A 27516-nucleotide genomic window follows, 5' to 3' on the forward strand; every position below is an offset into this window, starting at 1 on the left:
CAGTTCTATTCAAAATTGAATTCCTGAAGAGGAATGTTTTAAGGACTGAATTTACTGAAGTTGCAAGGATAAGGAGACATGAAAGCTGAATTCTGCTAAGATATAGTAAATAAGCTCCAATCCTACAAATACTACTTACTCCTCCAGGCCATAAAACTAGTCCATATGTTTGTGGGATCTGGTTTTAAATTATGGCAGACGGATTATTAGTAACACTATTCAACTACAGCTCTGCTTGAACATCATGCATGTAGGGTTGGGGAATAATAACAAAAAAAGCCTACACAGAGATGTAATGCAGAGACTGCATTTCAGACAGGACTCCATTAAGATCTTTTGTCTTCCTGCTGGTTCATCTGTGAAGACCATGGGAAGTTCGAGTTTGTTTTTCCTTGCTAGATCTCAAGATCCTAAATCCTCCAAGATCTTACAGTGAAACAGAATTTACCTTTGTTTTCAAAGTCTTACTACGATCAATAAACATACCAAAAAATAATTATGCATCATCCCTTCCAAAATATTTTTAAAAGCTTTATTAACCATAAACTCTTTAGAACATAAAGACTTCTACAACCTTGAAGGAATCCTCTATCATAGGTGAAGTTATTTTCAGTACTATATAGAGCAAGTGCTGCACACACAGAGTAACTAACTGGCAACACAAGTGGCCACTGGTAACTGAAACAACGTGTAGAAAACTATCTCACTAACAACTTAAAACTGGGTTTGCATCTGCATAGTACAGCAGGAATAAACAATCATCTGTTCTGTAGGACTACAATTTAGTACTGAAGACACTGCTGGTCTACTAGTATCTACTAGTATCTATTAGTATCTGTTTCTTTTTCAATAATAAAGTATGTAACTTGAAGTATATAAAAACCCAAAAACTTTAGCGAAAGCTAAGTAGGTCAAGTACATTTCCACATTAATAGAAGCTGGTTTATAGCATTAAACAGCCATCTCCATTTTAATAGGTGGGTGAGGATTATAATCTTCAATTTGAAAGTCTTCTGCCTTAAAGTCAGTGATGTCTTCAACCTTACGAAGAATTGTGAGCTTGGGGAAAGGTCTTGGCTCCCTCTGCAGCTGAAATAAAAACAAGCTTATAGTATAAAGCTAATATCAGAAGGCAGAGATTTTGTGTTATAAATTAGATCTCATAAATCTCAATTCAGATTACACTATGTAGATTTTCCCTCCTACCCAAGACTCACAAAAAAAAAAAAAAAATACAATAAGGTGGATCCTACTTTAGTATTTTGATAGGGAGCAGTAACTTAATTTTAAAGTGGATTTCTTATCATTCAAATGCACTGCAAGTATACAGAGTCCTGGTGGCTACAAACTTGATTCGTTCCAGAGGAAACTAAATTGGAAATTCTGACCCAGAGGTGCATGAAATGTCAAAAGTTTCTCACAGGAACATTTAGGTCCAAACAATAGCTAGTTCTCCAGATGGTTTTGAACCATATGAATGGTAAGAACATTCAGCCTAAGCGAAGTCTAATCAAATAAAGTTCTGATTTGCTTGTACTGCACAAGTTACTTCCTGAAGAAAATATAACCTTATTCAGTCAAACAGTAATACTGTTTAACTCTGTGAATTGCTAAGTTATCCTTTTCTGATATACTACAAAGAAATTTTATTTTGTGTTTATCTGTATTAGGCAGAATAGTTTTCTAACACTTTGGAATGATGAAGTTGAAAGTGAGGGTACAGATTCTGGATCTCTAACTTGGTTCTAGACACTGATGTGCATTTTAATCATGTTTGTATTGTATTTCTGTTTGTGACCCAAGTTGCACAGAGGTTAAAGTACTACAATTATTTGGGTAGAAATGAGAAGAGAAGCAACACAAATTAGTATTTGCAAAAGGATATTCATGACACCAAGATAACTTTGTTTTAGATAGGCACTGTGGAAGATAAAAGGATACAAGATTACAGAGTAAGTACTTACTTGAACTTTCAGTGGTTCCACATGATTCAGATATATGTGAGCATCTCCTAATGTATGTATGAACTCTGCAGGCTGAAAAGAAAGGAGAAGACGTGGTTTTCAAATAGTCAGGTTTCCAGAAAGCAAAACATTACAATGCTTGCAGTATTGATTCTTAGTGTCTTATATCTAGTGTGGAATTGTAGCTTCTGTATTGGATTGCATTATCAAGGCATCCTTGCAAGCTTTGAAGCACACTATCTTCCCAGACCAATATATAATTAAAGAGAAATATAATTAATTTTCCACTAGCTTATTAAAAAAAAAAAAAAAAAAAAAAAAAGAGTTGTCTTTGGAATCCTCTGCTAGGATAATAGCTTCAGTAAATGAATGGAGCACTATGCTCACCAAGATGGAAACAGATGGGGCAGTGACATCCAGCTTTTCCACTCCACTTCTAGTTAAGTAGGACTTGCCAAAGATGCTTTCAAGTTAGTTGCCTTAGCCACTGCTAAACAATGTAGTTTGTGACAGTGGACGTGTCAGTCACAGGCTAAAAAAGCCCTTATGAAGCATCCAGATGGGTTTTGCAAGCTTCCAAGTTCTGTGACTCAGCAGCCCCTGAACTTAAGTCTTTTATTGGCTACTTTACTGGCCTCTGACCTATGCAGATCAGCCCTCAGATACATTGTGCTAAAAAGCACCAAAGCCTGAGAGAAAGTGGCTGAGGAGCAACAGCTGTTTGATGGACATAAACTTCACTTTTTCTAATACCTTGGCCTTGTTTGTTAAGTAGGTCTGCAATTGCTGTTAAGTCCAATTCATCCCTACTTCCCTATTTTAAGTTCCCCTTCATGTTGCTTGCAGCAGGAGGATCAGACCCAAATGGCCTTGCTAGTATAATTTTTTACATGCTTTAAAGAAAAGGATGTTTTATTTGTACAAGCTTGTGGTGCATTTAAATTACTCTGCCAAATTACTAAATACAGCTCTGGAGTCAGTAGCTATCTGAGCGCATACTACAGCTCTACATAATCATCTACACTAGGAAATGAAAAAAAAATATCCAGCTGAAATTATAGCTGGACATGAGGCAGGCAGAATATCCAAACTGGAACCTTGAGAGCAACCACTGAGCTACTGTTCCTTCCAGTAAAAAACACATGCTACAAAATTTAATCAGTTGTGTGTTATTATCCCTTAAGGACAAGTGCTCAGTTCAGATTTCTAAGAAGCACACTAGTCAATTTTGACTAGTCAATTTTTGACACACAGGTCAATTTTGATACGTTCAGTTAAAATGACCTGGACAATCTTCTGTCTCTTTGACATAAACATAAGAATTCTTACACTGCTTACCCTAACTGCCATACAGACCAGGCCAATTCACATTAAATTAATTGAGCCTTTTCTTACACATATTTCAGCAAGATTTTGAACGGTATGTTCACTCCAGGTTTTTTTTGGGGCACAGCATGAAGAGTCTTATCTTTTAATCCTTCACTTCTCAGACAAGATCAAGTAAAATGATTAAATAGCCTACCTTTAGCCCTGTGACATGGGCAATCATGTATGTGAGCAGCGAATAGCTGGCAATATTGAATGGCACTCCTAGTCCCATATCTCCAGACCTCTGATAGAGTTGGCAAGACAATTCACCATTTAGAACATAGAACTGGCAAAGGGCATGGCATGGTGGCAAAGCCATCAGAGAAATATCTAGGAATTGCAGGACAAGAGGGAGAGGGAAAAAATCATAAGAAGAATTAGTGTGTTATAAACGTAGAAGATGCAAAACCTGAACAAGTAATTAACGAGATACAGTAGAGAGCAAAATTCCAACTGTACTATCTTCTGTTGCTTTTTCTCTGGTTTAAAAGCACCTGCTGCCTAAGCAATTAAGTCTTGGTCTTGACAAGCTGTCTCCTGGGCTGTATGACCAGAAAAGTCATTAACAGATATTCCACAGAACAGATTTATGCCATAATGCTGCACAGCAGTTTAGGTTTACTCACCTGAGTGAGATAGTTGATTTCCCTAAAGGAAGACATTAAGAGTAAAATTCAGCATGCACCCTAAAGCAACTTCAAACTGCTTCATCTTCCTCTCTTCCCATTGCAACATGCTGTTACCATTTGTTGAGGTATAAAAATAATGATAAATAAAAAAATAATAATCAGAAAACAAAAGATCTTTTAAGTATTTATCTACACTTAGAAGTGCAGGTAGCACAATTACAGCTTGGTAGGGAGAACTAAGTGGAAAATGTTGGGTGATTTTTTTTTGGTGCAAAGATCTATTGCAGCTGAAGTTAAACATTCTCTGGCACTAGCTGATGATTACTACATAACATTTTTGTTCTTTAGTTTTAAGGGCTTTTTAAGTTTACAATTTATTAAGTGGCTAAAAACAGACATACTGCTTGGGTATACTTTTTTTTGGTTTTGTCTTCTGAACCATTTTAAAATAGGAACTGCTGTCTTTGAACAGAGACTGTATGTCAAATACACTGGTAGCCAGGTATACTCCTTACTTTAACCTGGAGAAAAACTTGGATGCAATGGTTCAAAATTGTTGAGGTCTGAACATGAGAATTAAGTAGAAAGCTAATCAAGCTTATAACCCCTGGCCATTTTTACAGCATTCCTGTTCATTTGATAAAGAATAAGCATGGACACCAAATGGTACTGACTGTTGACACAGGATTAGAACATAGTTTAGCATACAGCAAAATAATGTGCAACTGCATTCACTTCAAGTCTGCTGTTCAATACCTTTGGGATTCCAAGCACACATAATGATTCTCCTGTCATCTGGATTGGTTTTGATGGTTTCAATCACTTTTTGCAACTGATCAATTCCTTGGTTGGAGTAATCTGAAAAAAAAATTGTATCAGATTCGAGCCAGACAGATTCAAGTAATGATATTTTTTTAAAGCCCAGCCCACATCCCACTTAAAGGTGATAACCATATGACAACCTCTTAAGATTTTTTTTTAACTTTGAAAGTGATTACATTTATCAGTTGGCACCTTCCAAGTGTAGGCTATTCCCCAGCTTCTTTAGGGTGCTCTGTGCGTTGTGAAATTCTCATTATGGTATTTTTCTATGTCCCCTCATCTCTTCTGTGTGCTTTGGGCACCTTTAGGAGCCACTGAAATAGGAACACTCCTATTTGGAACATTTTGTTCTGAGCCTCAGCAGCTAGACGTTTTTTAAGACCAAATAAGAAGTCTGCATGAACACTATGTTCCAGGAAACAAAAGCTGCAATACAAAAAAATTAGCTGAACAAAGCATGTTACTTTATCATAAATGACTTAATGCCTTACTAGGACAAAAGCTGTACTGGAATGGGCAAGATATTGTCACATAGTTGTTTTGATAATAAAGGGAAGATTGTTGAGGAATACCAGAAGCTGACAATGGCCTATATAACAGCCTTGAAGAATTACAGGAATAATTAGAACTGAGATAAGAAGACTCTAGCTTGCATACCTTAATAACCATTAATCCCCTGGAGATAACAAAAGAAACATTGTGCCACAAGGCATGAGGCCAGCAGAACTCATAAAAAGGACAGGGGGAGATCAAGACCCCCAGTTCAAGAAACACCCCCTTCCAATTTAAGACCACTCTTCACTGATCATGTGCCTTAATTTAAAAAGACACTGTGCCTTTAAACAGCAGCAAGGAGTAAAATTAACCAATATGACTGGTAGTGATAAGTCACTAACCAATAAATGTAAATAAAGGCAGATCCTGATGCTTGCAAAATTGGATAAATATGCCATAACTTTTTGTATGGGGTGTTCTAGCTTTAGTAAATTTACCACCTAGTACCCCTTTCAGTGCAGAACTGGAATAAAGAAATACCTCAACTCTGTGTGGGGACTGGATTATTGCATGCCGGGTAAACAGACCCAGTTTTGGGGACAAGAGTTCATGGAATTTAAACTGACTTGCTCATTGCATTTCTGGATTAAGATGTCTTTCTAGATGTTACACTTGCATGCTACAGTGCTCCTTCTTAAAAAATAATAATAACAAAAAAAATTTTAAATGATGCCCAGATCAGTAACATGGGGTGCTGGCATTCTTTGCATGCTCAAAAAGAGCAAGTTTTTGGCAGATTAATAAGTGCATCCACCTACCACTCAAAAGGTCATGTATGAAATCTAAATTTCCATAGGATTTATTTCCAGAAAGGAACTCGAATCACCTAAAGTGCAGGATATCACATTTCACCCAATGACGCTCGCAGGCCGGTTTTTAGGCTCAATACCAGTTACATAAGAAATTCACTTGAATTAATTGAACATTAGGATGACTCCTAGAATAAAGGAGTCATTAGTTGTTACTCATTGTTCTGACTCATGCCAATGAATCAACATGGCTGGTAACTAATTTTTTGTAATATCTCTTACTGCAAAGCAACACCAAATTATGGTTACAGGGAGACCCAAACTGGCAAACAAGGTATTAATATATAATTAGCATCTCAGGGAATTCTTCTGCCAGCAATACTGTGCCAGAAGCTTTTTCAAATGGTTATGTTAGGTCCTGAAGCTAATTACCTGTCCATTAGTAATGCATTTTAAGGAAATCTATTAGTACTGAAACCTATGGGAATTTATCTTGCTCTTTTTTTTTCCGAGCTATGTTATGCCACAGGTCTTTTAAGTTCAGGAATGCTGAAACATTTTATTAAATTTCTAGACATTTCAGTTCACAAATTCATAGACTCACAGAATCATAGGCGTTGGAAAGGACCTCTGAAGATCAGTCAACTCCCTGCCAGAGCAAGGCCACCATAGAATCTAGGGCAGGTCACAGAGAAACACATCCAGAGAAGTCTTGAAATCTCCAGAGAATGAGACTCCACAACCTCTCTGGGCAGGCTGTTCCAGTGCTCCACCACCCTCACAGTAAAGAAGTTTTTCATCATGTTGAGGTGGAACTTCCTGTGCTGCATCTTGGTGCCATTTCCCCTCGTCCTATCACAGGGCACCACTGAAAAGACACTGGCCCATTTGTGACATCCACCCTTGTTCTGGTTTGGTTTGGTGGGTTTTTGGGTAGTGTGGAAGGGCCCCAGGAGTGGCTCCGGTAAGAACCTGAGAAGCTCCCTGTGCCTCTAAAACCCAGCCAAAGAACCATTAGACAGACATGATTAACATACGAAAGAACTGAGATAACACCTGAGCAGAGGAGGGGGAGAAGAGCTGAGCTGGAGGAGAACAGTGCTGGTGGTTGGTGAGGAAGAAGGGGAAGAAGGTGCCCAAGCAGAAGTTTCCCTGCAACCCATGGCGAGATGGCAGCTGTCCCCCTGCACTTGTGGAGAAACGTGGTGAAACATTCCCTGAAGGCTCCAGGAGGGGTAAACTTGGCCACTGGACTTGGATTTTGTGGCCAGTGGATTTGCTGCCTGTGGACTCTGATTGTACAGCTTTGGAAGACCCCAGTGACAGGGGAGGTGGCTGTTCCCAAAGCAGTCTGTGACTCTGTGGGAAGCCCAGGCTGAAGCAGCTCTGGACCTCGTGGGAAGGACTCATGAAGGAGAGGTTCGTGGAGGACTCTCTCCCATGGGAGGGACCCCTTGGGGAAGCAGGGAAGGACTGTAAGGAATCCTTCTTCCTGAGGAGGATGGCACAGAAAGAACCAGCAGCCCGTGAACTGACTCTAAACCCCATCCCCTGTCCCCCTGGGCCGCTGCGGGGAAGGAGGGAGAGAAACTGGGAACAAAGTGATTTGGGCCTGGGAAGAAGGGAGGGGTAACACATGTAGGCACTGCTGGTTTTGTTGTCTGTGTCCTGTGCGTGTTTGGTTAGTGTGAAATTAAATTATTATATTTTCCCCAAGTTGAGTCTGTTTTGCCCGAGACCTTAATCGGTGAAGAACCCTCCTTGTCCTTTGTCTGAACCCATGAGCTTTATCCTCATCCCAGAGTGTGTGTGTGGGGAGCCGAGTGAGCGACCATGGGGCTGCTCCTTTGTTGTCATGTTGGGCCCAAAACCGTGACAACCCTTCAGATACTTATAGACATTAATAAGGTCTCCTCTTGGTCTTCTCAAGACTAAACAGCCTCAGGTCTCTTAGCCTTTCCTCATATGACAGGTGTTCCAGTCCCTTAATCATCCTTGTAGACCTTCACTTGACTCTTTCCAGCGTATCTCTATCCCTCTTGAACTGGGGAGCCCAGAACTGGACACAGTACTCCAGGTGGGGTCTCACTAGGGTAGAAGGGGAGGAGAACCTCCCTTGACCTGCTGGACACACCCTTCTTAATACATTCCAAGATACTATTGGCTTTCTTGGCCACAATTTGCAACCTTTGTGTTAGCGTGAAATTGTATTCTGCCAGTGGTCAACAAGCCAATACTAAGTCTACTGTCTGTAACTAATGTGAAATTTAATTTAGGACTGTATTGGCAAGAAAACTGAGTTAAAAATCATACCAACCAGAGAGGGACAATATTTTCTGACTCTTTTTTAATGGCATTCCTCTAAATGTTTGGTACATCCCCTTCTTCGGTGACTTAGAAGAGAGCCATCGAGACACTTCGGAGTAAATTTAATGAACCAGTTCCACTGAAAATAATATCAAGAGGTACTGCACACATCATAAGTTATTGCAGCTATCCTGCCCACAGCATCATTGGCTATGGATACATCCTACCTTGCTCCAGCTGCAAAACAGAAAAATCTTTCTCTTCCACAGTCTCCAATGAATGTAGTACACTAACATCAGTTCTCACCAGCACAATTGTGTAATAGAAATCAGGACCCTGCATTGATATTCTGTAAGTTAGGTGCCAGAGTAATCTCACTAAGCAACGAGGATCGTATTTGTATGTGTCTACCTGTATGCATATCTTTGTATTCTGCTCCAAAGTGCCTCCACTGGAATCCATAAACTGGTCCCAAGTCCCCCTCCTCTCTGGTGCTAAAACCCTGCTTATCCAGGAATTCACGTGATCCATTAGCATCCCAAATCTTCACACCCTTAGCAGAGAGTTCTTTGGCATTTGTAGAACCCTACAAAACACAGACAATAGGAAGTCTACATCCCAATCCCAACACAGAGGACATGATTTAAAACAGCTGAATTAAGCTTTGCTATTCTCCAGTATTTCTCCACTTACACAGGATGAACAGTCTGACTAATGTACTGGACAAAGATCTTGCATGTGGACAGAATAAAACTTATGAACAACATACTAGGATGAAATTTGAAGTGCCGTGCTTCTGCTGTTTAGCTCAGAATTCTTCTAACTTTGTGAATGCACAAACAGTACAGTCTCAAGGTCAAATGTGGCATATCACTCCATACACACAGTTGCAGAGAACAAGATTTTACTTTACAGATAGATATGGGTAGACAAAAAATTTACAGCCTAGGGATTGTCTTTGCCAAGCCACCTATAATGAGCTTAGGCTCTTAAAAATCCTTTTGTTAAAATGACAAAAATTACAATTATGACAGAATGACCCAGAGAAATATCACTGAGTCTGCAACATCCAAATCAGCACACTCAAAAATCCAAGACAGAAAGTGTTCTGTCCTGGAGAGTGTCTAGTCTTTCATATTTGACAAAAAGACATTTAAAAAATGCATGTGTATTTGAGTCCTGCAATCTGGCAAATGGGTAGGACATTTTCCCATATCTTCACAATATTACAACATATAAAGGAATACTTACATTATCATTTATTATCTACAGTTGAATTTTAATGCTCTAACTACAGCTATTAGCTCTCTTACAGCTCAGGCTTTTGCTACTAAAAAGCCTAGCGTTTACATCAGTCTAACTTCACCTGTGGTTCTGCACTGCTTGTTTCTGTTCAAATCAATAAAAGCTATCTCAGTATTTCAAGGCAGATCATTAAATTACCTATACTCTAGTTCATATTACTATTTCCTGTTCAAACACTAATAAAAGTCTGTACTAGCCATTATAAATGTGGGAGATTGGCAAATCATTGAAAGCCCTCACTGTTTCAGACTATATCACTTATAAAGAAACAGAAGAACTTTTCTGATTGGTAACAATGCAATAGCCTCCACTAAAATGCTCAGAATGTCTTGAAGATAATGGCCTTCCAGGTGTAGAAAAAATATTCAGTGGTTGCACTTCTGTTCTGTGATATGAACATAAGCATCTGCAGTTACCCCAAACTCTTCAATCCACCCCACACTCGTTCCTTCTGTTGATACCACCCTCAGGCACACCACCCTCAGAGACAGCCAAACACCAGACCTTGACGAACCACAGCAGCTCCTCCAGTACTCCTTTCCAGAAAACCCTCTTTGTTGTTAGCAGGGGAAACTGATCTGAAAAAAAGAGTTTCAGAGTGTCAGAGGTGACCAGAAGCTTGTCCGGGTGACCACACTTGGGCTTTTCTTCACACCGAGTGTAATGCCACCATCTGATATTCCAAGGTTTGGGTATGAAGTATTAAATTGGTAAAACCATAGAATCGTTTTTGCTGGAAAAGGCCTTTAACATCAGCAAGTCTAAGTGCTAACACTGCCAAGCTGTGACACTCAGGATGTATGGTGCTTGCCTCGAACAATCCAGGAGATAAACAATGTAAACAGTGTATTCAGACACTCTATGGTGTTTGTCTTGAGACACGTAAGAATTAAGCCAGAACAAAGAGAGAGGGTTCAGCAACTCACCGAACCGGTTTTACTCAACTGATAACGGCAAGCTCCTGAAACAACGGCAACGAAGCAGGGAACTTGACGTGGGATGTGCTGAGACTGTGAACCACGAGGCACACAACTGGTGCCACAGCGAGCCCTGAGCTAGGACAAAGGGGACACCGCGGCAGCTCTGGGTGCTGACTTGCCTTTAACTCTTTATTTCCTTCCTGACCTTTCTATTTCGTAGTTTAGGGCGAGTTATGGCATCTATTAAAAGCTTACGACAAATACATAGTTACAACTCTTACTAGCTGGTGTGTCCCTAAATAAAAGCCTCCTTGTGCACCCGACATTGCTTGATCTTTGCTTTGCCCTGGCGGGACCGCAAGGAATCTCCACGTCTCCGGATCGTGATACAAGCCCACCAGTAAACCACGTCCCTCAGCACCGCATCTGACATTCCCAGACCCAGGAAGACAAAAGCCCGGCTTGTCTTTCCCTGGACGGCGAAGGAAGATGAATTACCCGCGGGGGCTTTGCGGGAACTCTGCCGCGAGGGCGCCGATGGGCGTGCAGACACTCGCAATGGAAAGCAGAGGCTTATGGTGCAGCTGTCGGCAAATGTATGTCACCAACCATCCCCTGCTCTGCTTGCACGGCTGGAAGGGCCAGAGCAGGCTCTTTCAAGATCCCACCCATGTATTCACCGCGGGACAGCTACGGGGCCAAGCCAGGCCTGGCTGTTGGGCCGAGGTTGAGGAGGGGCCCGAGCTGCCGCCCGCGCAGGGAGCGGGAGAAGCCGAACGCACCGACCTGATGGCCTCCCCGGGCCCCGCCGCAGCGCTGAGCCCCGGCCGTGTGCGGGGGGCACCGAGCCTCGGCCGTGTGCGGGGGCGCCGAGCCCCGGCCGTGTGCGGGGGGCGCCGAGCCCCGGCCGTGTGCGGGGACGCAGAGCCCCGGCCGCCTGCGGGGGCGGCCGCGCTCCCCGCGCCGGGGAGGCGGATGGCGCCGCTCCCCCCATCCCGGGCACAGAGCGACGAGCGCCGGAGCCGCGGCGGGCAGGGGTGGGGGCCGCGGGTCCCGGCGGTGCCGACCTCTCAGGCTGTAGCGCGCCTGCATGCCGAAGACGGAGATGGTGCCGGTGCCGGTGCGATCCTCCTTTCGGTGGCCGTGCTGCAGGATGTGCCGGACCTGCCGCAGGTACTGCGGCTCGCCGGACTCCAGGCCGGCGGCTGTGGCCCTCGGCATCTCCCCCTCGGCAGGCATGGCGGGAGGAGAGCCGCCTGCGCGGGCTCCCTGCTGCAGCCCTCTTCCCGCCGGCCGCCGCTCTTCCGAGCCCGCCAAAACACGTCGCTTCCCGCCTGACCGCGCCGACTGGCGGCGGGGGAGACACCGCCTCCTCCCCCGCCTTCTCCTTCCCTCCCCGCCCGGGCCCTGCCCGCCTTTCCCCCCGGGCCGCCCGGGGCCGCCGCCTGGCTCCGCTGCCGGGCGGGCAGCCGCGCTGGGCCGGGCCGGGCCGGGCTGCGCTCCTTGGCGCAGGGCCGGGGGATGCCTGGTGGGGTCGGGCTCCGGAGCTAGGGCAGCCCCGTCGGGTGGGTGCGCCGGGCCCGTCCCTTCGCTGCTCTGGTGGCCTCCCCTTCCCGGCTGGAAATCCTCGGGGCTGTTGCCAGCACCCGACCCAAGTGTGTGCTTGCAAACCACAGGGGTTTCTCCTCACCCTACTCCCAGTGTTGTGTCCTCTGGGCATTGTCTAGGTAGGCTGTCTCTGTTGGTCATAACAGGCTGACTAACAGCTGCTTCAGCCTGAAGAAGGGAGAGGCTCCGGGGAGACCTTGCAGCCAGTACCTGGTGGGGCCTACAGGGAAGCTGGAGAAGAAGGACTTTTTACAAGGAGTGAAAGGACAAAGGAGGATGGTTTTAAACAGGCAGAGGGTCAATTTAGGATAGAAATTTTTCACTGTGAGGGTGGTGAGACACTGGCACAGATTGTCCAGGGGAGTGGCGGACGCGTTCAAGGACAGGGTGGATGGAGCTTCTCAGCAGCCTGGTCTAGTGGGACTTGTTCCTGCCCGGGCAAGGAGGGTGGAACTAGGTGCTCTTTAAGGTCCGTTCCAACCTATGATTCCATGATTCCGTAACTCTTCTCAGAATATTTCATTGTTAGTATATTGTGTAAGCCAAGTGTTTTGGAAGAGTCACTTGTCTCTCAGATAAAGCCCACTCTGACAACTGGCGTGATGACAGGAGTTATGACTGCTCATCTCTCATGACTATGTGCCTGTAAGACAGGCATATATAATGGAGGTTGAATGGCACAGAAGACTGTGGGCTTGAAAATGCTAGTTTTTCTTACAACAGGCAGGAAAGAATATATTTCCTACTGATTAAAACAATGAAATGGCCTTGTATAAATGTGTATACTAACTCGTATGTGTAGAAGTAAAGGAAAAGGGATGGTATAATTAGAATATGGGTATTTTTCTATACTCATGACTAATATAGATGGCTTTGTGCACTTTGAAAAGTATACAAATTCTTTAGCAGAGATACAGCTGGAAATGGTGAATAGAAGAGTATGCAAAAAAAGCCTAGAAAAGCCACGCACAGCGAATGAAACCAAACCACCTAGAGCTCTGCTTCTGAGTGATGTATCCATTCTTAACCTTTATTATAATTTGCAAATACCATTGCGGGCTAATGTGTATAAATTAGGAAAAAACAAACATCTTTTCTTATAAAGGATTCCCTGCTAATTATGACTCCAGAGGCGAACGACAAGCAAGAAGGAAATGCCAAAGGCAGAAGACTTTCAGAAGACTTTCCCATTACTGCATATTCAGAAAAGTCATTTAATGTACATGGCAAACATCAAAAGCAACTAGAAGAAAAAATGGAACATTTTCATTGGAAAATAATATCCTGCATGCAAATGGAAATCTGGTTGATTCAAACTTAGCTGAATGTGCAGCATCTGTAGGGACCAATCTTGAAAAGACTTTAGGATGTGCTTGAATTTAAGTATGCAAATAATAATAATTTGTATGCTTACAGCTGATTATTTCCCTAAATCTTTGCATAACCAGGGCCATGGCTGGTTATCAAATGTTACCTAATTTACAATGTAAACAACATTTTATTTAAGTAAATGACTATTGGAATGGGTTTGAATTTGGTTTTGAATTAAAATATTTCTACAGTCTTTGGTTGCTGGGTCATATGTCACAGTATTCAGTATGCAAAATTTTATATGCAGCTATTTAAACCGTAATCATTTAACAATTAGCTGTACATTGAGCTTAGGGGTATTTCACCTCATTAGTATATACTGGATTTCAGGAAGAAGGATTTCACACATCTTCTTTCCTAGGAGAAAAAAAAAATATTTGATTAAACATTTTGGTTTTGAACTGAGAAAAAGATGTTAGAAAAATAAGTGTATGGGGAAATGTGTCAGTGCCCTGCTGTAGAAATGTACACAACATAAAAACCAGACTGTAACAGATGATTTTTTTCTTGTTTTCCATTCCTGTAGAGTTTTAACTCTTTGCTTTTGTCATGCTTTCGTGTACCTTAAATCTGTTGTGCAAACTGAGCATAAAGTAGTATTGTGATTTTTTAATTAATGCCACTTACTTTTCTCAGGTATAAAAGGGCAACATAAAGTATCTTGCACAGAAGAATCAGAGTAAGATTGACGCTAACAATCATTATCAGGCTAAGGAAATTAATATTTTCGCTAAAGGCCTCCTGAGACTTCTGTGTTCATTCAGGTTGTATTTTGTATGCTGAGATGAGATTATCAGACACTCATGATCTCAAGAATCAGTGTCCAAATCCTTAGAAGGCTGGGGGAACACTGCAGTGATTTGCCTGTAAGTTTCACACCTCTTGAGGCTCTGACCCCTGGGAGGGCCACCTGAGCTGGGCACTGCTGACCCCCCTGGGTGGCCCCACAGGAGAATGAGGCCACCCTGTCTTTCCTGGCTATTGCCTGTGGGGTTAGAGAATGCTTTGCTTGCCTCTGCCTGGTGCTTCCCTCCCTATCTGGAAGTGTCTTTAGCATGTAGTGAGTCCTCAGTGAGCCCCTTCTACAGAAACGGTTAAAAGTCCATGAGAAGAACCATTCTGTGCATGTTCTATAACTACAGACAGTAGTAATCTGAGCAGAGCACTGCTGATGGGAAAATGTTTTGGTAAGACAGCTCTTTCAAGTCCAGGTGCTGATTCTAACTTTGCATTCCTTTGTGACAAAAAATAATAGGGCATATGCTCTTAAACATCACCTGAAATAAAAACCACAAGGAATAGCAATAATAGTGATTCATTAGTGATTAATGAACACAAAGACATGGTTTTCGATGCCTAGGCTCTTGACTGTGGTTGTGAGGCAAATCTTTTCTGAAGGAGCATTTATGATCTCATTACCTCATCCCAGATGTTACTTAAAGATTGAGGGGCTTACTGTTAAATTAGTCTTCTAATATCATCATGTCTGTTTCACAGGCTAGAACATTGCACATTTGTTTTTGTTTTTCCATCATGCTTGTTTTTGTCTTTCAGTCAATGTTGTCAGTTCTTTTGAGATGGTCTTGAATTTACCATGACTGAATCCTGTTCCAACTAAAGTTTGTTGCCATGTAAACACCTCTTGTAAAGAATTGTATCTTCTGTGAAAGGAGAAGGAATTCACTTACTGCTTAAAAATTCCGCTTATATAGTTGCAGTGCTTCCCCAGCTATGTATTCAATGAATTCAGCACTCTTTGTGTCTAAGTTGGGAGGAACTTTAATGGTAAAAGTAGGTGAAGTCAGAACATTCACATCTACCACTGTTTCGCTTTTACCAGAGGGATCACCAGGTGCCACCTAGAAGAGAGCAAATCAGTACTTCAGACACTATAAGCTACTGCATATTTTGAGGTTTGTTTACACCTGCTGTGCCTACTGTCTTTGATAGGGAAAATTAGAGGAATATTTTAGACTTGTCTACTTTCTTTAAATTACTTCCTTTAAATTACTTTCTTCTGAAAAGACAGTGGGTGTCTGAATTGATGCCAAAGCTTATTGTAGGTGGTGGGAAGAGCTAACATGGCACTGCAAGACCATATTCAAGAAGTGCATGTTAGTATTTATACAATTAACTACAATCTAAAGAATTTCTGATCCCCTAATGAAAGCTGTTCTGAGTCGTCCCACTAATTTAAAGACAAAGGTTGTGTGGTTGAAGTTATTAATTCCTGTATGTTTTTCTAAGCCAGACTTATTTCCGAAGCTTTATTTTTCTAGAGCAGACGGCTCAGACTCAGTTGGGAAAGTGTGCTTAAATGTTTCCTGTCCCCATGTTCTTTATTTTGTGATATTTGGAGGACTGCACAATCATCTTGGGTAAAGTTCTGTAGTAATAGTACTACGTTGGATTTCTGAATTGGAAGGGAGAATAGGATCTGTCCCTTGCCCAGGAAAATTGATTGAATTTACCTTAGGTACGTCCTTGTGTGCAAGATACAGTTAATCATTATATGTTTTTTGGAATATTGACAGATGGCTGTTAAAGATATGCAGCTTCCACTACAATAATCTGCATAACATTTGCCTTCTTTGAGCTTTGGGATATATATATACAGACGTAAATATATAGCTAGATGTTCAGTGATCCTATAAGGATGTTTTACTGACTGTTACCATGAAATTTCTCTGGAAGGGTAATCTGAGGCCAGTCAAAGCTGCTACTGTTAATTTGCTCTTATCAGACAGTGATTCAGGTTAGCCTGTCAGCCATCCACCAGACTAAAAGGATTTATAGGAAAATAGTTTCTAATCTCTGGAGTTTCAGCTCATTGAGGGATTATCAAACATGCATAAGTTCAAGATGAGCAGGAACTTCGTGTTCTAAAAACAAGCATTGCACATGCACAAACTTCCACAATCCCCAAGATCCTAAGCATGAGCAAAGCATACATCAAAGACAACACTGCAGTAGTTCCCTTCAGAAGGTAACCCTTACCTTAACTATATTGAAAATGTTTTCTGGTCCGATGGTCATATTGGATAATTCAGACACCCACCCAAATCTTTCTTTCATTTTGTTCAACAAGTAGGAGGTGTCTTCTGTGTGACGCTGAACTACCTGGAGAATCTGCTCATACTGCTCCCCTGAGAGGTTAACCAGCTTAACAGCTTCATCCATCTTGATGTGCAGTTCAGGAACATTTGGACAATCTGTTAGAAAAGACAACAAGCATGAAGCTTATAGGCAAGTATTGTGTTTTGTGTGTCATCTGTTCTACCTGAAGTATAGAAAACTGTAAAAAAGTCTGGCAAGAGGGCATGTTTTGGGTTAGTGTTTAAATAATGCTAAAAAAATAGATTTAGGCTGATAGATTTAGGCTTATAATGACTAAATGGATTAATTATCTCATTTGCCCTATTACAGTGACTTACCAAGTACTTTAAGGTTTATATATATTTAGTTGCAACAAATTTTTCTTATGCTAAATAAGAACTGGTAGATTTTACGTGTGGCAACTTCATTATCTCCTTATACACGATCTATTGTTTTAATTGCATTATCAACCCTTCCAAATATATAGATTATTACAAGAAAGCCTGTAACATATGCTAGAATTTCTATTGAATGGTAAAGTCTTATATTTATCTAACAATAGCTAGACATTAGTATACAACTAGTATCATATGCCATGAATTCAGAACTGAATATTGTTTTTTTTTCTTTACTAACATACAGATTTTAAACAGTGACATTATATTAAACCTATACAAAAAGTACTATGGAAAAATTTAATTTATTCTCTGTCAAACAGGACTGTCAAGGACACCTTCAGGTTAATAGTACAGTAACCGCAGAGACAAGTTTGTATCTGTGATACACAACTGTAGACGAAAACATACTTTTAGTGAGATGGAAATGGTCTAATAATCTTTTAAAAATGTGTAATATTTACCCCCCTGGAGATACTCTGAAGACATTTGGGTTTAAATATATTCTGTGGCCTAGAAGACCCAAATAATTCTGGAAACACAGATGTGTTGTGTTGCAGCAGGAGTCCTTCAGTTCTAGGTGACAGTCTGAATTTTTTCCCCGTGCCCATGGAGAGTGCACACCAGAGCTCTACTATCTCCTTTCCTACTGACATGCAGTCCTATTTTCATCCTTCATGTCAGTTTGCTGACACAATTCGACAAACAGTAGTTGCAGGCTCTTCAGAGCTTCCTTTCCAAGTGAGCAGCTGAATGCTACCTGAATTTATGTCTGATTGTCTGCTGGAGAAGCGAGTGTCAGGAGTTTGAGCTTCTCATTTTCTGCTTAACACTTCTGCACCCAGGCAGGATTGATTACTGCCTGACCTCTTGCTTCTCTGCAGGATGGCATCTCTTACAAAATATATAGGTATTTTGTTATGAAGTGCAGAACTTTTTGGACCTCCAACGATATGCTAACAACTGAGTTATACTGACACTCTGTGGAAACAGTGGGGAAAGGTAATTGAAGTAATTTGGAATGAGGAATAGTGTGTATCTGTAGTTACAAAAAAAGCTTAATGACTGAATGTTAATTCCAAAAATATGCAAACAGCACAGTAGAAAATGACAGCCTCAAACTGTACAAACCAGTTATCACTGCGTTACAGAAAAAAAAATAGGAAAATATCCATTTACCATGCAGAAGGTTGTCTTGACATTTCTGACATCTCTCATGAAACTGTGGGCATCCAGAGGAGTTCTCCCGAAGCTCCCCGCACAGAGGCCTCTGGCGCCCTGACACAATTTTTGTGAACATGCCACTTCTGTCAGCATCTAGAATGAAGTCACAGTATTTTTAGAATGCCATTAAGCTTAGGGTCTTGATAAATATAATGCGTTTGTTACCTGCTCTATGTGCTAGAATATATTACCCTGCCTTTGATCCCAAATATCTGGCATAAATCCCTCCCCCCTCAAAAAAAAGAAAAAAGTACTAAACCACTAAAAAGTAAAAGTCAGGAGAAGATGCAAATCATGTTTTCTTTCAAGGAATTCATGCCATTATAATATATTCCCTTATCAAGTAGTGTATTCCCCACTAATAGCCAAACAATTGTTAATATTCTTACACATTGTTTCTAAAACATGTGAGTTCTGGTAAGATCTTCTTGATGCTTAGAAGTCAAGATGTTTCATAATCGCATACAGATAGATGAGAGCACAGTACCAAAGCTTATTTCTGTGGTGGCATGGGTCATGATACAGGAAAAATTAAAAAATGCTGTTATAAAATCACTTAACTTTGTATTTCCTAGTGGCCATATAGTGGCTCTGTCGCCTACCACTGAGTTACGGTGTGATCTCCTTATAGATAAGCACCAACACCTTTGAATTATGCTTGTTTTTCTGTTTGTATTAGTAAGATATGAAGGATGAGGCTTGTTTGTATTAAAAATGTTGACCAAGCTTTTTTCCTCTGTTGAGAGCTATCACCTGAAATGAATGTTATGCCCAGAATTGTCCAGATTCCTGGAAATTTCCAGGTTTCTGATAGCTGGTCTGTGTTTGATTGTCACACCGGATTGCTACGGAAGCCTAGAAAAGGGCTTAGATCTGTCTGGCCGAGCTAATGTCTTTTGATAAGGGCAGAGATATCCCTTGACATGTCACAGAATTGCTCTTATTTTTTAGAATTGTTGACATGTCAATATGATACAATACATATGAGATCCTGACTAATGCTGAGATCAGACCTGCCAGTCAGACTTACGAAAACCTGCATCCATCGTGAATTCAAGTGCTTTTGAGGAACTTCTGCAAATGCTTTGAGATTTACCATGAATATCAGGCTGTGTAGGACCCACAAATCCCTGTGACATTTCTTTTAGGTTTGTACGTAATTTGTACCTTTTAATTTAACCAGTAAGTTTATCCTTGACCCATGCCTGTATAGCCAAGAAAGCCTCCAAAACTTCCATACTGTAACTCACACTGACATACCTCAAACTGAATAATTAACCATAGTTTAGCAATGCCATAGGGTTTGATGTCATTGACAGTGCAGCTGAATTTCATTTTCTGACACTTGCCTTTGGCTTCTCCTGGCACATCTCTCCTCTTAGCTCTGTATTCATCCAATGCATCAGTAATCACCTCGCTGACACCTTCAAACACTGTCTTACTGAAATCAAAAACTATCTGTATGAAGCCAGGTATACCCCAGCCTTTCTGTAAGCCATTGTTTCCGGTGGTGTCCTCAGGTAAAGATGGCATGCTCGTGGACTCACTCAAGTCCAGATCAGACATGAAATATGTCTGAAAAGACTGGTCAAATTCTTCTTGCATCTGCTTGAAAAAAATGAAGCTTCTCTCAAATATTGAGCCCATATCTGTTAGTAGTTGGCTAAATAAGTCTTCCATTTTTACTAGCTGGGTATCCACTTTCTCAGGCTTTGCATTAAACTGTATGTCCTTTCCTTGATCCTCATGAAAGGTAAAAATGAGTGGAGGTATTTTCCTCAAAAAATCTTCAACCTGTGTATAAGAAAGAGATAGATCAGCTTGCCTGGTGAGTTATCAATTTTTAATCTCTCAGGGAAGTGGCTTTAGTTTTCCAGGTACCCACAGAAACAATGCCCTCTTAATAACTGCAAACACAGCCTTTTCTACAAAGTGATTTAGGACACTAGACCCTAAAGACTGAAAGTACATTCAGTCTAAATCATTACCTCCAAATCAGATCTGGAGTAACAGAGTTGTCAGTTGGCTTTTAATCTCTGGAGGCTTAAATTTAGTATCAGCATTTGGGTTTCTTCCAACAAACAATTTGGACTTTATCTTGGAAACATTTCTGTGGTACTTATATGCAGTGTAGGGAACAGAAGGCAGTTGTTCTCACTGTGATCTGTAAATGCCCTACCCTCTCTCACCAATGGCCAAGTCCTCTCATGCTTGTGCAAACTGGAACCCTTTAGAATCAAGGAAGCAGTGGCCCCGAGTCCATGGTTTGGTGATGGAGAAACTGAGTGTCGAGATTCTGGAGTTCCCAGATCTAGAGTCTCGGCCACTGGTTCCCTGCTCCGTGCTTTAATGCACTACCTTCACAAGAGCAGATTCAGTGTTTTGTGGAGCTGCACTTCATGGCATTGGAAAACTAGTATAGGTTAAGAAACCCTTAAAAAAGGATTGTGAAGGGTCTGGAAGGGATGATTTATGAAGAGTGGCTGAGGTCACTTGGATTATTCAGCTTGGAGAAGAGGAACCTGAGGAGTGACCTCGTTGCAGTCTATGGCTTCCTCACGAATGGAAGAGATGGGGCAGGTACTGACCTCTGCACTCCTGTGACCAACCACAGGACTCGGGGAAATGGCAGGAAGCTGAATCAGAAGAGGTTTAGGTTGCGTATCAGGAAAAGGTTTTTCACCCAGAGGGTGGTTGAGCACTGGAACAAGCTCCCCAGGAAAATGGTCACAGCACCCAGCCTGCCTGAGCTCAAGAAGTGTTTGGATGATGCTCACAGGCACATGCTGTGATTCTTGGGGTGCCCTACACAGGGACAGGAGCTGGACTTAATCATCTTGATGGGTCCCTTCCAAGTCAGCATATTCTATGATTCTAAACAACCTGCTGAACACATACATATACATATATGTATACATATACCTTTCTTTCAAATCAGATCAGCTGCTTGATCTGACCACTAGTTAAGTCTTGTTAAGTTTTGTAATAATAATGAGCCAGCCAGGAAGGCATATTTTCCTTCTGGTAAAATTAGGGGAATCTCCTTTACTGACAGTTTCCTTTATTAGAAAACAGTTAATAATTTTAAAGCTATTTTGTTACTTAAAGAGTAGATTTTAAATAACATAAATATAAGAAAGAATCATGTTGTCTAAGTATGTTATTTTTTTTCCCATGGAATTTTGCTAAGTGTATCTACAGTTTCAACTGCTGATTCTGAGATGGACCATAAAGAATCTATATGGTGTTTTTCTCGAGCAGTTATTGAGCATCTTAATGCTAGTCCTACTGTGAGAGACAACACCATGTATCTGGAGTGACTGTTGGAGTCAGGGGAATAGTCAGTGTCCATGGAATCATGCGAGGGTGCAAGCAGACTCATTTTGGCTCAATGTTCAATGAATATAATTGCGTGTAAACTCTGCCATATAACTTAACATTTCCAGACCTTCCAAATCAAATTAATTTTAGTAACCTGCAGATCTGGGTATTGAGAAAATACAATGTGCTTTCTCTAAAACTGCTAAATGAATTCAAGAGTATTTCTCAAATACAAAATTTCTTCTTACCTTTCCTCTAAATCTTGACAAACCATGTTTGCAAGTTGTGTAATATCTCATACAGGTACTTTCTAAACAAGATTCACATTCATCCCATGAATTTTTCAAGGATGCTTGACATTGTTTTTCTTCTTCTTCTAATCTTTCCTTTACTTCATCCATAAGTCGCAGGGCTTGCTAATTAAGAAAAAAGATTCAGTTGAGGGCAATTTTCAGGTTAGTGTTCTAAATACTTATCCCATTGTTGATCACTCATTTTGAGTATTTATTATTCTTTTTTTTGCTAATACCTAACCACTTGAGTAGGTTTTCCTCTCAGCTGTAGTCACATATGGAGGGAATTGAAAACTGAAAAACTTTTTCTCGTGGGGTTCTTCTCGTATCATTGTCTCAGAGGACACAGCCTACAAAACCAAACGGGTCACTACAGTCTACCTAATCTTTGAGGTTATGAAAGAAAGTGCATGTCCTTCTGTCCAAGAAACATTCAGCCTTTCACAACGTCATGCAATCAACTAGTATAATTTATTTTCTCCAGAATATCTGCAGTATTCTTCTGTTCCACAAACAGGCCTTTTTGGTTTCATTGCTCTGTTCTTTAAGGGACTGGTATTTCATGAGGATGGGTCCTTGCCGTACATTAATTAGTAATCTAATGCAGAGATACGTTAAAGTATTGCATTTCCTCTGTTTGGGTTTATACTAATCAAAAGACAGTAGTGAGAGGGTTTCTTCCTGCTCCTGTGGAAGTGTGAAGCACTCCTGGCATACTAAAGGGAAACAAGATGCATTTTACAATGCTGTTTCTATTTACTGGATTGTTCTTCATCAGGTAGAGCACAGAGCTGACCAGTTCAGAAACAGCATTTTAGAATAAACTCAGCAATGGAAAGACAGAAGTGTTCTTCCTATTGAAGTAGATTGCAAATCATAAATTTCTCTCTGCAAGTCCCAGATATTTTAATAGTTTAGGTTTCCAAAGAATGTTCCAAGTTGTTCCTCAGTATGACAGAAACCTTTTAATTTGTCAGTCTTATATTAACTTTCTGGCAGCATTTTCAGTAGCAAAGAGGCTCACAGATAATAAAACTTCTGTCAGAATGTGCTTGGTGGAGACAGTAACTGTGGTCTTCATAGTCTATGTTTAATTATTTGCTGATCTTTCTAATACATTTATTCAGTGTTTTAGAATCTCTCACTGGAGATGTAAGTTCTGTGTAAATGAAATCAACCAGTAAGAGCTAACAACACTGTAGATGATAGAAGTGTACTGGTGTTACTAGATATGTCAAAAAGCTATCATGTACTTCTTGGCTTGCTAATACAAATAGTTTAACCTAACTACCAGATGTTGGGCTGAGAGAATTTTCCTGCAACTTCATTGAAAGCAATAGTCAGGATCTTTGTATTTTTTTAAAAATAAAGTAATCTCTAATTCTCAGGATCATCGAGCACATGGCTCCGAGCCTAGGTGTTGTACTAGGACGTTGGAAATTCCTCTGATCCCCTGTACTTTCTCTAGAGTACATTATAATTTGTGGTTTTGGTATTTTTCTGGAGGTCTCAAGTTTGCAAAGCAAGCTGGGAAACATCTTATGACCCAGGGTGTATAAAGACATGCAGAGCAGAGCTGCTGGACCTTCTGCACAGAACACCTTTATACAGTAACTTGCAGTTGCCTTGGTGTGAATTCAGTGAAGCAGCAGATTTCTAGAAATTCCTAGCATTAAGGGCAATACTTTTTTCAACACATTGCTGTTGCAGCACCTCTGTCTTTTGGATGTTACAAAACTCAGGTTCTCTTTCCAGGGAAATGTTTGAGTCCACATTACAGCATTTAATGTCTCCTTTTACTTAAGAACTTCTGTATCTCCAGATGGTGGTCACCATCAGCTTGACTATGCCTAAGCTGCTGCTGCTTTCCTCCCCACTGCAGAATAAAATGAGAGCACTCAGATCTCAGGGAAGGTTGAGTCAGATGGATAGCATGATTTACCTGGCAACCAGGATGGGCTGAGAGACGGGAACTTGCTAACTAGTGGTAACTCAGCGGTATTTTGTAGTGTTCACTCTTTCAGTTTCATTTTAGAAATAGCTTAGACATTCAGCCACAGGGAAAGTTAAGTGTGCCGTTCAGTTAGAAAGCTGTATTTCTGAGGAAAGACAGAAATTGTTCACCTCTTGCTTTCCAAAGAACAGTGCAATCTGGTAGAGGCATCAGTGACACAGGTGGTGCTCTTGTTCAGTGCTTTATTCCAGGACAGTCTGAAAGGTTCCCTCAGGTTTGAAGCCTCAGTTTGCCGGAGTCCTGCCAGCAGGCAAACCCTTTCTTAAGAAATTGGCAAATCTAATTAATGTTTAACTTTTTCTGAAATGTGGACATCCAGGTTCCTGATAGGCTACAAAAGGTTGTCTATCGGACCAACTCCTGCTTTCAAGAGACCTCTGCAGAGGTGCCAGGAGAGTTTTCTTCCACTAGTGAGCAAATGGAACAAAATCAGATTTCCTATCAATCCTGTGGCCACAAAAGAGATTTATGCTGCTCAGTGTGTACATACAATGTGGTTTATGTTCTTCCCAGGAAAGGGGAGTCATCAAGGGATCCTTTGAGGATTGCTTATTGGCTTAAGCACAATGGCAATAATTCCAGGAGGTAGGCCAAGTCCATGTACAACCTGCCTCATCTTTGACTAAAAATAGCCATAACTTAACAAAAATATAAACACATAACCCCCCCCCGATGCACCTCAGTTACCTGTTTTTCTTCACTGCTCTTCTTTAAGGTTTTCATCAGATCAACATGCTTATCTTCATTTCTTTCCATCATAATTTTCATCTGCTTAATACCAATCAAAGCTTTCTTTACTTCTTCATCTACATACTTCTCTCCAACTTCAGATAATACTAAAAAAAGCCAAATTATATAGTGTCCTAATCAGATATTAACATCATTACAAATTACCATGCACTGATGATGAAGGAGAATTAAACAGCTCTGTTTCCCTACACTTGCAGAGCCAAATTTTGAGATAGTGAATGCTGAATAACACAAAGCCATGACAAATTCCATCAGATAAGAATATGGCCCAGAGCCTTTGCCTGTGACCAGCTGTGTGTAACTCAAGCTCCATGCCCACTGCTAATCACTGAATCCCAGAATAGTTGAGACTAGAAGGCCTCTCTGGAGATCATCGCATCCAACACCCCTGCTCAAAGCCAGGTCAACAAGATCAGGTTGCTCAGGACCTCATTCTGGGTTTTGGGTGTCTCCAAGAATTAGTTGTCGCTTTTCTAAGTACATAACTTACATATTTATCTTTGATCTGAAAGCAGCCTATGACATCTTCCCTTTACATTTTGAAAATGTAGATTAGCAGTGCCTTCAACATGCTTTCTTAAAAATACAATCTCTAGATGTCCTGTGAAGTAATAACCATAGAGTTTTGGTGAAAGCCTGGGTTGGCCCACATGTTGCACCATGAAGCTCTGCATGATTATCTATGCTTCATCAGTATTTGTTGCTTTTGCAGAAGTACCTTAGTATCACTGGAGCTATACAAAACAAGTAAAGAACACATCATCCTGAGACTGCTAAAATAATGTGTCAGTCATTTCTTCCTTCATATCTTTCTTCCCCTCCCCTAGCTTTTTGCTTGTTACAGAAATATTACTTATGTAGGCTGAAGCAAAGGAGTATTTGATGGCTGACCTTCTTGGGATTCCTGTCCACAAGATAAAGACATGCTTAAAAGTGAGTATATGCAGAATAGTGCTTTTTTTTTTTTCCTAAATTAAGTAATTTTATTTCAATTATTTGTAACCACCGTCTTTTCCAGCAAAGTATATAATTGTAGAATAAACATTTTCAAAGAATTTTTTAAACAAAATTATTCAAAATCTGTTGTATTGAAATTTGGATTCAGTTTATGTTCTAGTGATCTATGAGGGACTAAATAATCAATAAAAATGCTGTAAATACTTTTCTGTAAGGCAATGCTTATCTGTTAATCCCTTTACTTTCTCATCCCAGTTTTTCTTATCTCCCCGTTGTGTGTGCTTGGATGCCTGTTGTCAGCTATATGATGGTTTCTAATCTCCATACATGGAAGTAAATCCTCTTGATGCCATTGACTCTGGAAACCAAAATGCATCAGGAGACTGGAGACCTGGGCCCAGAGACTTCCAGTACACCCTTGGTAAGAAAAACATACATACGCTTCAGGTTTTCCCGGGGACTCATTTCCTCCTGCTTGGTTGGTGCACACTGATGACCATTCAGCCATAGCATGTATATCATAAAAAACCAAGAGGACTTCATGATCTTTCTGTTAAAGAAGCAGGTCAGTGCAGTTAAATGTAAGCATCTTCATAATGCTCAATTGCCTAGGTATAATGTTTACTAAGTATTATACAAGTTCCCATTAATTTTGACTTCAACGATGCTTTCTGAGATCTATAACATGCACCTAAGTGCTACTGTTAGTGGGAATACATCAGTAAGAAGCTTGACCTCATTTGTAATTATCTATTCAGGCTAACTAGATGAACTCAGTTTGCACAGGGCTGTAACAGAATCAGGACACATATATTTATATGTATAAAACCGAAAGCTTATGCAGCTCAGTCTGTCCCTTTTCTACCTTCTGAAATACACTAATTACTGATCTCATGCTATCTTCTTAGTTTATATTGTAAATGAATCCATGCTAAACGTTATTGTCAGATTCAGAAAGGGAAATTTCAAGAATGATGTTCCGTTCCTTGTCTCCAAAAGTGCAATGCCTTTCATTGTCCTTCTGAATAATACTTAATATAACAGACACAATAATACGTGTGCCCAGAAATTGGCAATTAGATCATTTTTGTAAACAAACACATCAGCAATTGAAAGAAATTCCTACAAAATGAGAGAAAGAAATGACATTTGGTTTATTTCCTTCCCAAGAGCAGTTAAAGGAGAAAGGTTCATTTTTTTAGAAACCCTGCAACTACACCTTGTAGTTCTCATCTGAGTAAGTGAAGACAATATTTAAGTGCCTTCTAGTTCTCCAGTACAGCCTTCTTGGAGGTGCAGTTATCAGCTGCAAGTGCGTAAGTAAATTAAGAGCCTGTATTTATTTATAGCCTGGGTTTACTTCTATAGCTACTTGCATATTGTCCCTTTACATTTCTAGCAGAAGACCAATTAACTTTGCAAAGAAATACAAACCCATTGATAAAGAAAAGAAACCCCAACATATTTACCATTAATACAGAAGCACCTCCTCTGCAATTTGCTCCCCGCGTCAGGAAGGGGTCGGGTGGTGTTCTGATCTAACTGCTGGGAGTGTCAGGGATTTTGCCATGTTCTACTTATCTGATGAGAAGGTACTTAATCCTATTAACGGGACGTTTTGTCATTAGGCTGGAGGATTGTGCGTGTATAGGACTTCATGTTCAACTCTGTGGGCAAAGCCACTAGGGGGAGCGTTGGGCAGAATTGAAAAATTTAACGTAATTTGGATCTGCTATTTTTCTGTAGTCGGTAGCTTTTTGTCTTACTAGCTCTTCCATCATCTTGCTTTTTACATTAGGATGCATCTGCAGCTTATGTCTTCAGTGAAATTGTTACAATTCGTTTGGCTAAAAATAGCTTCTGACATT

At 40.8% G+C, this 27516-nt stretch overlaps 2 protein-coding genes across 2 annotated transcripts; both read right to left on the reverse strand.

Annotated features, from left to right (window-relative positions):
• Positions 1-518: 518 nt before the first annotated feature.
• On the reverse strand, positions 519-11936 carry TYMS (thymidylate synthetase). Its single transcript, XM_051610488.1, has 7 exons — positions 11687-11936; positions 10204-10277; positions 8806-8980; positions 4718-4819; positions 3487-3662; positions 1965-2036; positions 519-1089 (listed from the first exon to the last, which is right to left on the reverse strand). The coding sequence occupies exons 1-7, from the start codon at positions 11856-11858 to the stop codon at positions 952-954; spliced, it is 909 nt and encodes a 302-aa protein (XP_051466448.1). The 5' UTR covers positions 11859-11936; the 3' UTR covers positions 519-951.
• Positions 11937-12819: 883 nt separating this feature from the next.
• Positions 12820-27204, reverse strand: CLUL1 (clusterin like 1). Its single transcript, XM_051610487.1, has 9 exons — positions 27118-27204; positions 26089-26198; positions 24629-24777; positions 21883-22050; positions 19663-20107; positions 18269-18406; positions 16596-16810; positions 15287-15457; positions 12820-13955 (listed from the first exon to the last, which is right to left on the reverse strand). Exons 2-8 carry the CDS (start codon positions 26189-26191, stop codon positions 15290-15292), a joined length of 1386 nt encoding a protein of 461 aa, XP_051466447.1. The 5' UTR covers positions 26192-26198; positions 27118-27204; the 3' UTR covers positions 12820-13955; positions 15287-15289.
• Positions 27205-27516: the final 312 nt, after the last annotated feature.

This window comes from Apus apus, chromosome 2 (assembly GCF_020740795.1).
Source record: "Apus apus isolate bApuApu2 chromosome 2, bApuApu2.pri.cur, whole genome shotgun sequence".
In the NCBI taxonomy this organism is placed as follows: domain Eukaryota; kingdom Metazoa; phylum Chordata; class Aves; order Apodiformes; family Apodidae; genus Apus; species Apus apus.

What these genes read in the sequence shown, in the direction of transcription:
- CLUL1 (XM_051610487.1), bottom strand. Translation starts at nt 26,191, where the DNA reads ATGAAGTCCTCTTGGTTTTTTATGATATACATGCTATGGCTGAATGGT. An exon ending in TGTGCCAGGAGAAGCCAAAG is followed by an intron (nt 18,407 to 19,662) that starts GCAAGTGTCAGA and finishes ACTTCATTCTAG; the next exon opens with ATGCTGACAGAAGTGGCATG. An exon ending in ACATTTTCAATATAGTTAAG is followed by an intron (nt 15,458 to 16,595) that starts GTAAGGGTTACC and finishes GCTCTCTTCTAG; the next exon opens with GTGGCACCTGGTGATCCCTC.
- TYMS (XM_051610488.1), bottom strand. Translation starts at nt 11,858, where the DNA reads ATGCCTGCCGAGGGGGAGATGCCGAGGGCCACAGCCGCCGGCCTGGAG. An exon ending in AGCTGCTGTGGTTCGTCAAG is followed by an intron (nt 8,981 to 10,203) that starts GTCTGGTGTTTG and finishes TGTGTTTTGTAG; the next exon opens with GGTTCTACAAATGCCAAAGA. An exon ending in ATACAAAGATATGCATACAG is followed by an intron (nt 4,820 to 8,805) that starts GTAGACACATAC and finishes TTTTTTTTTCAG; the next exon opens with ATTACTCCAACCAAGGAATT.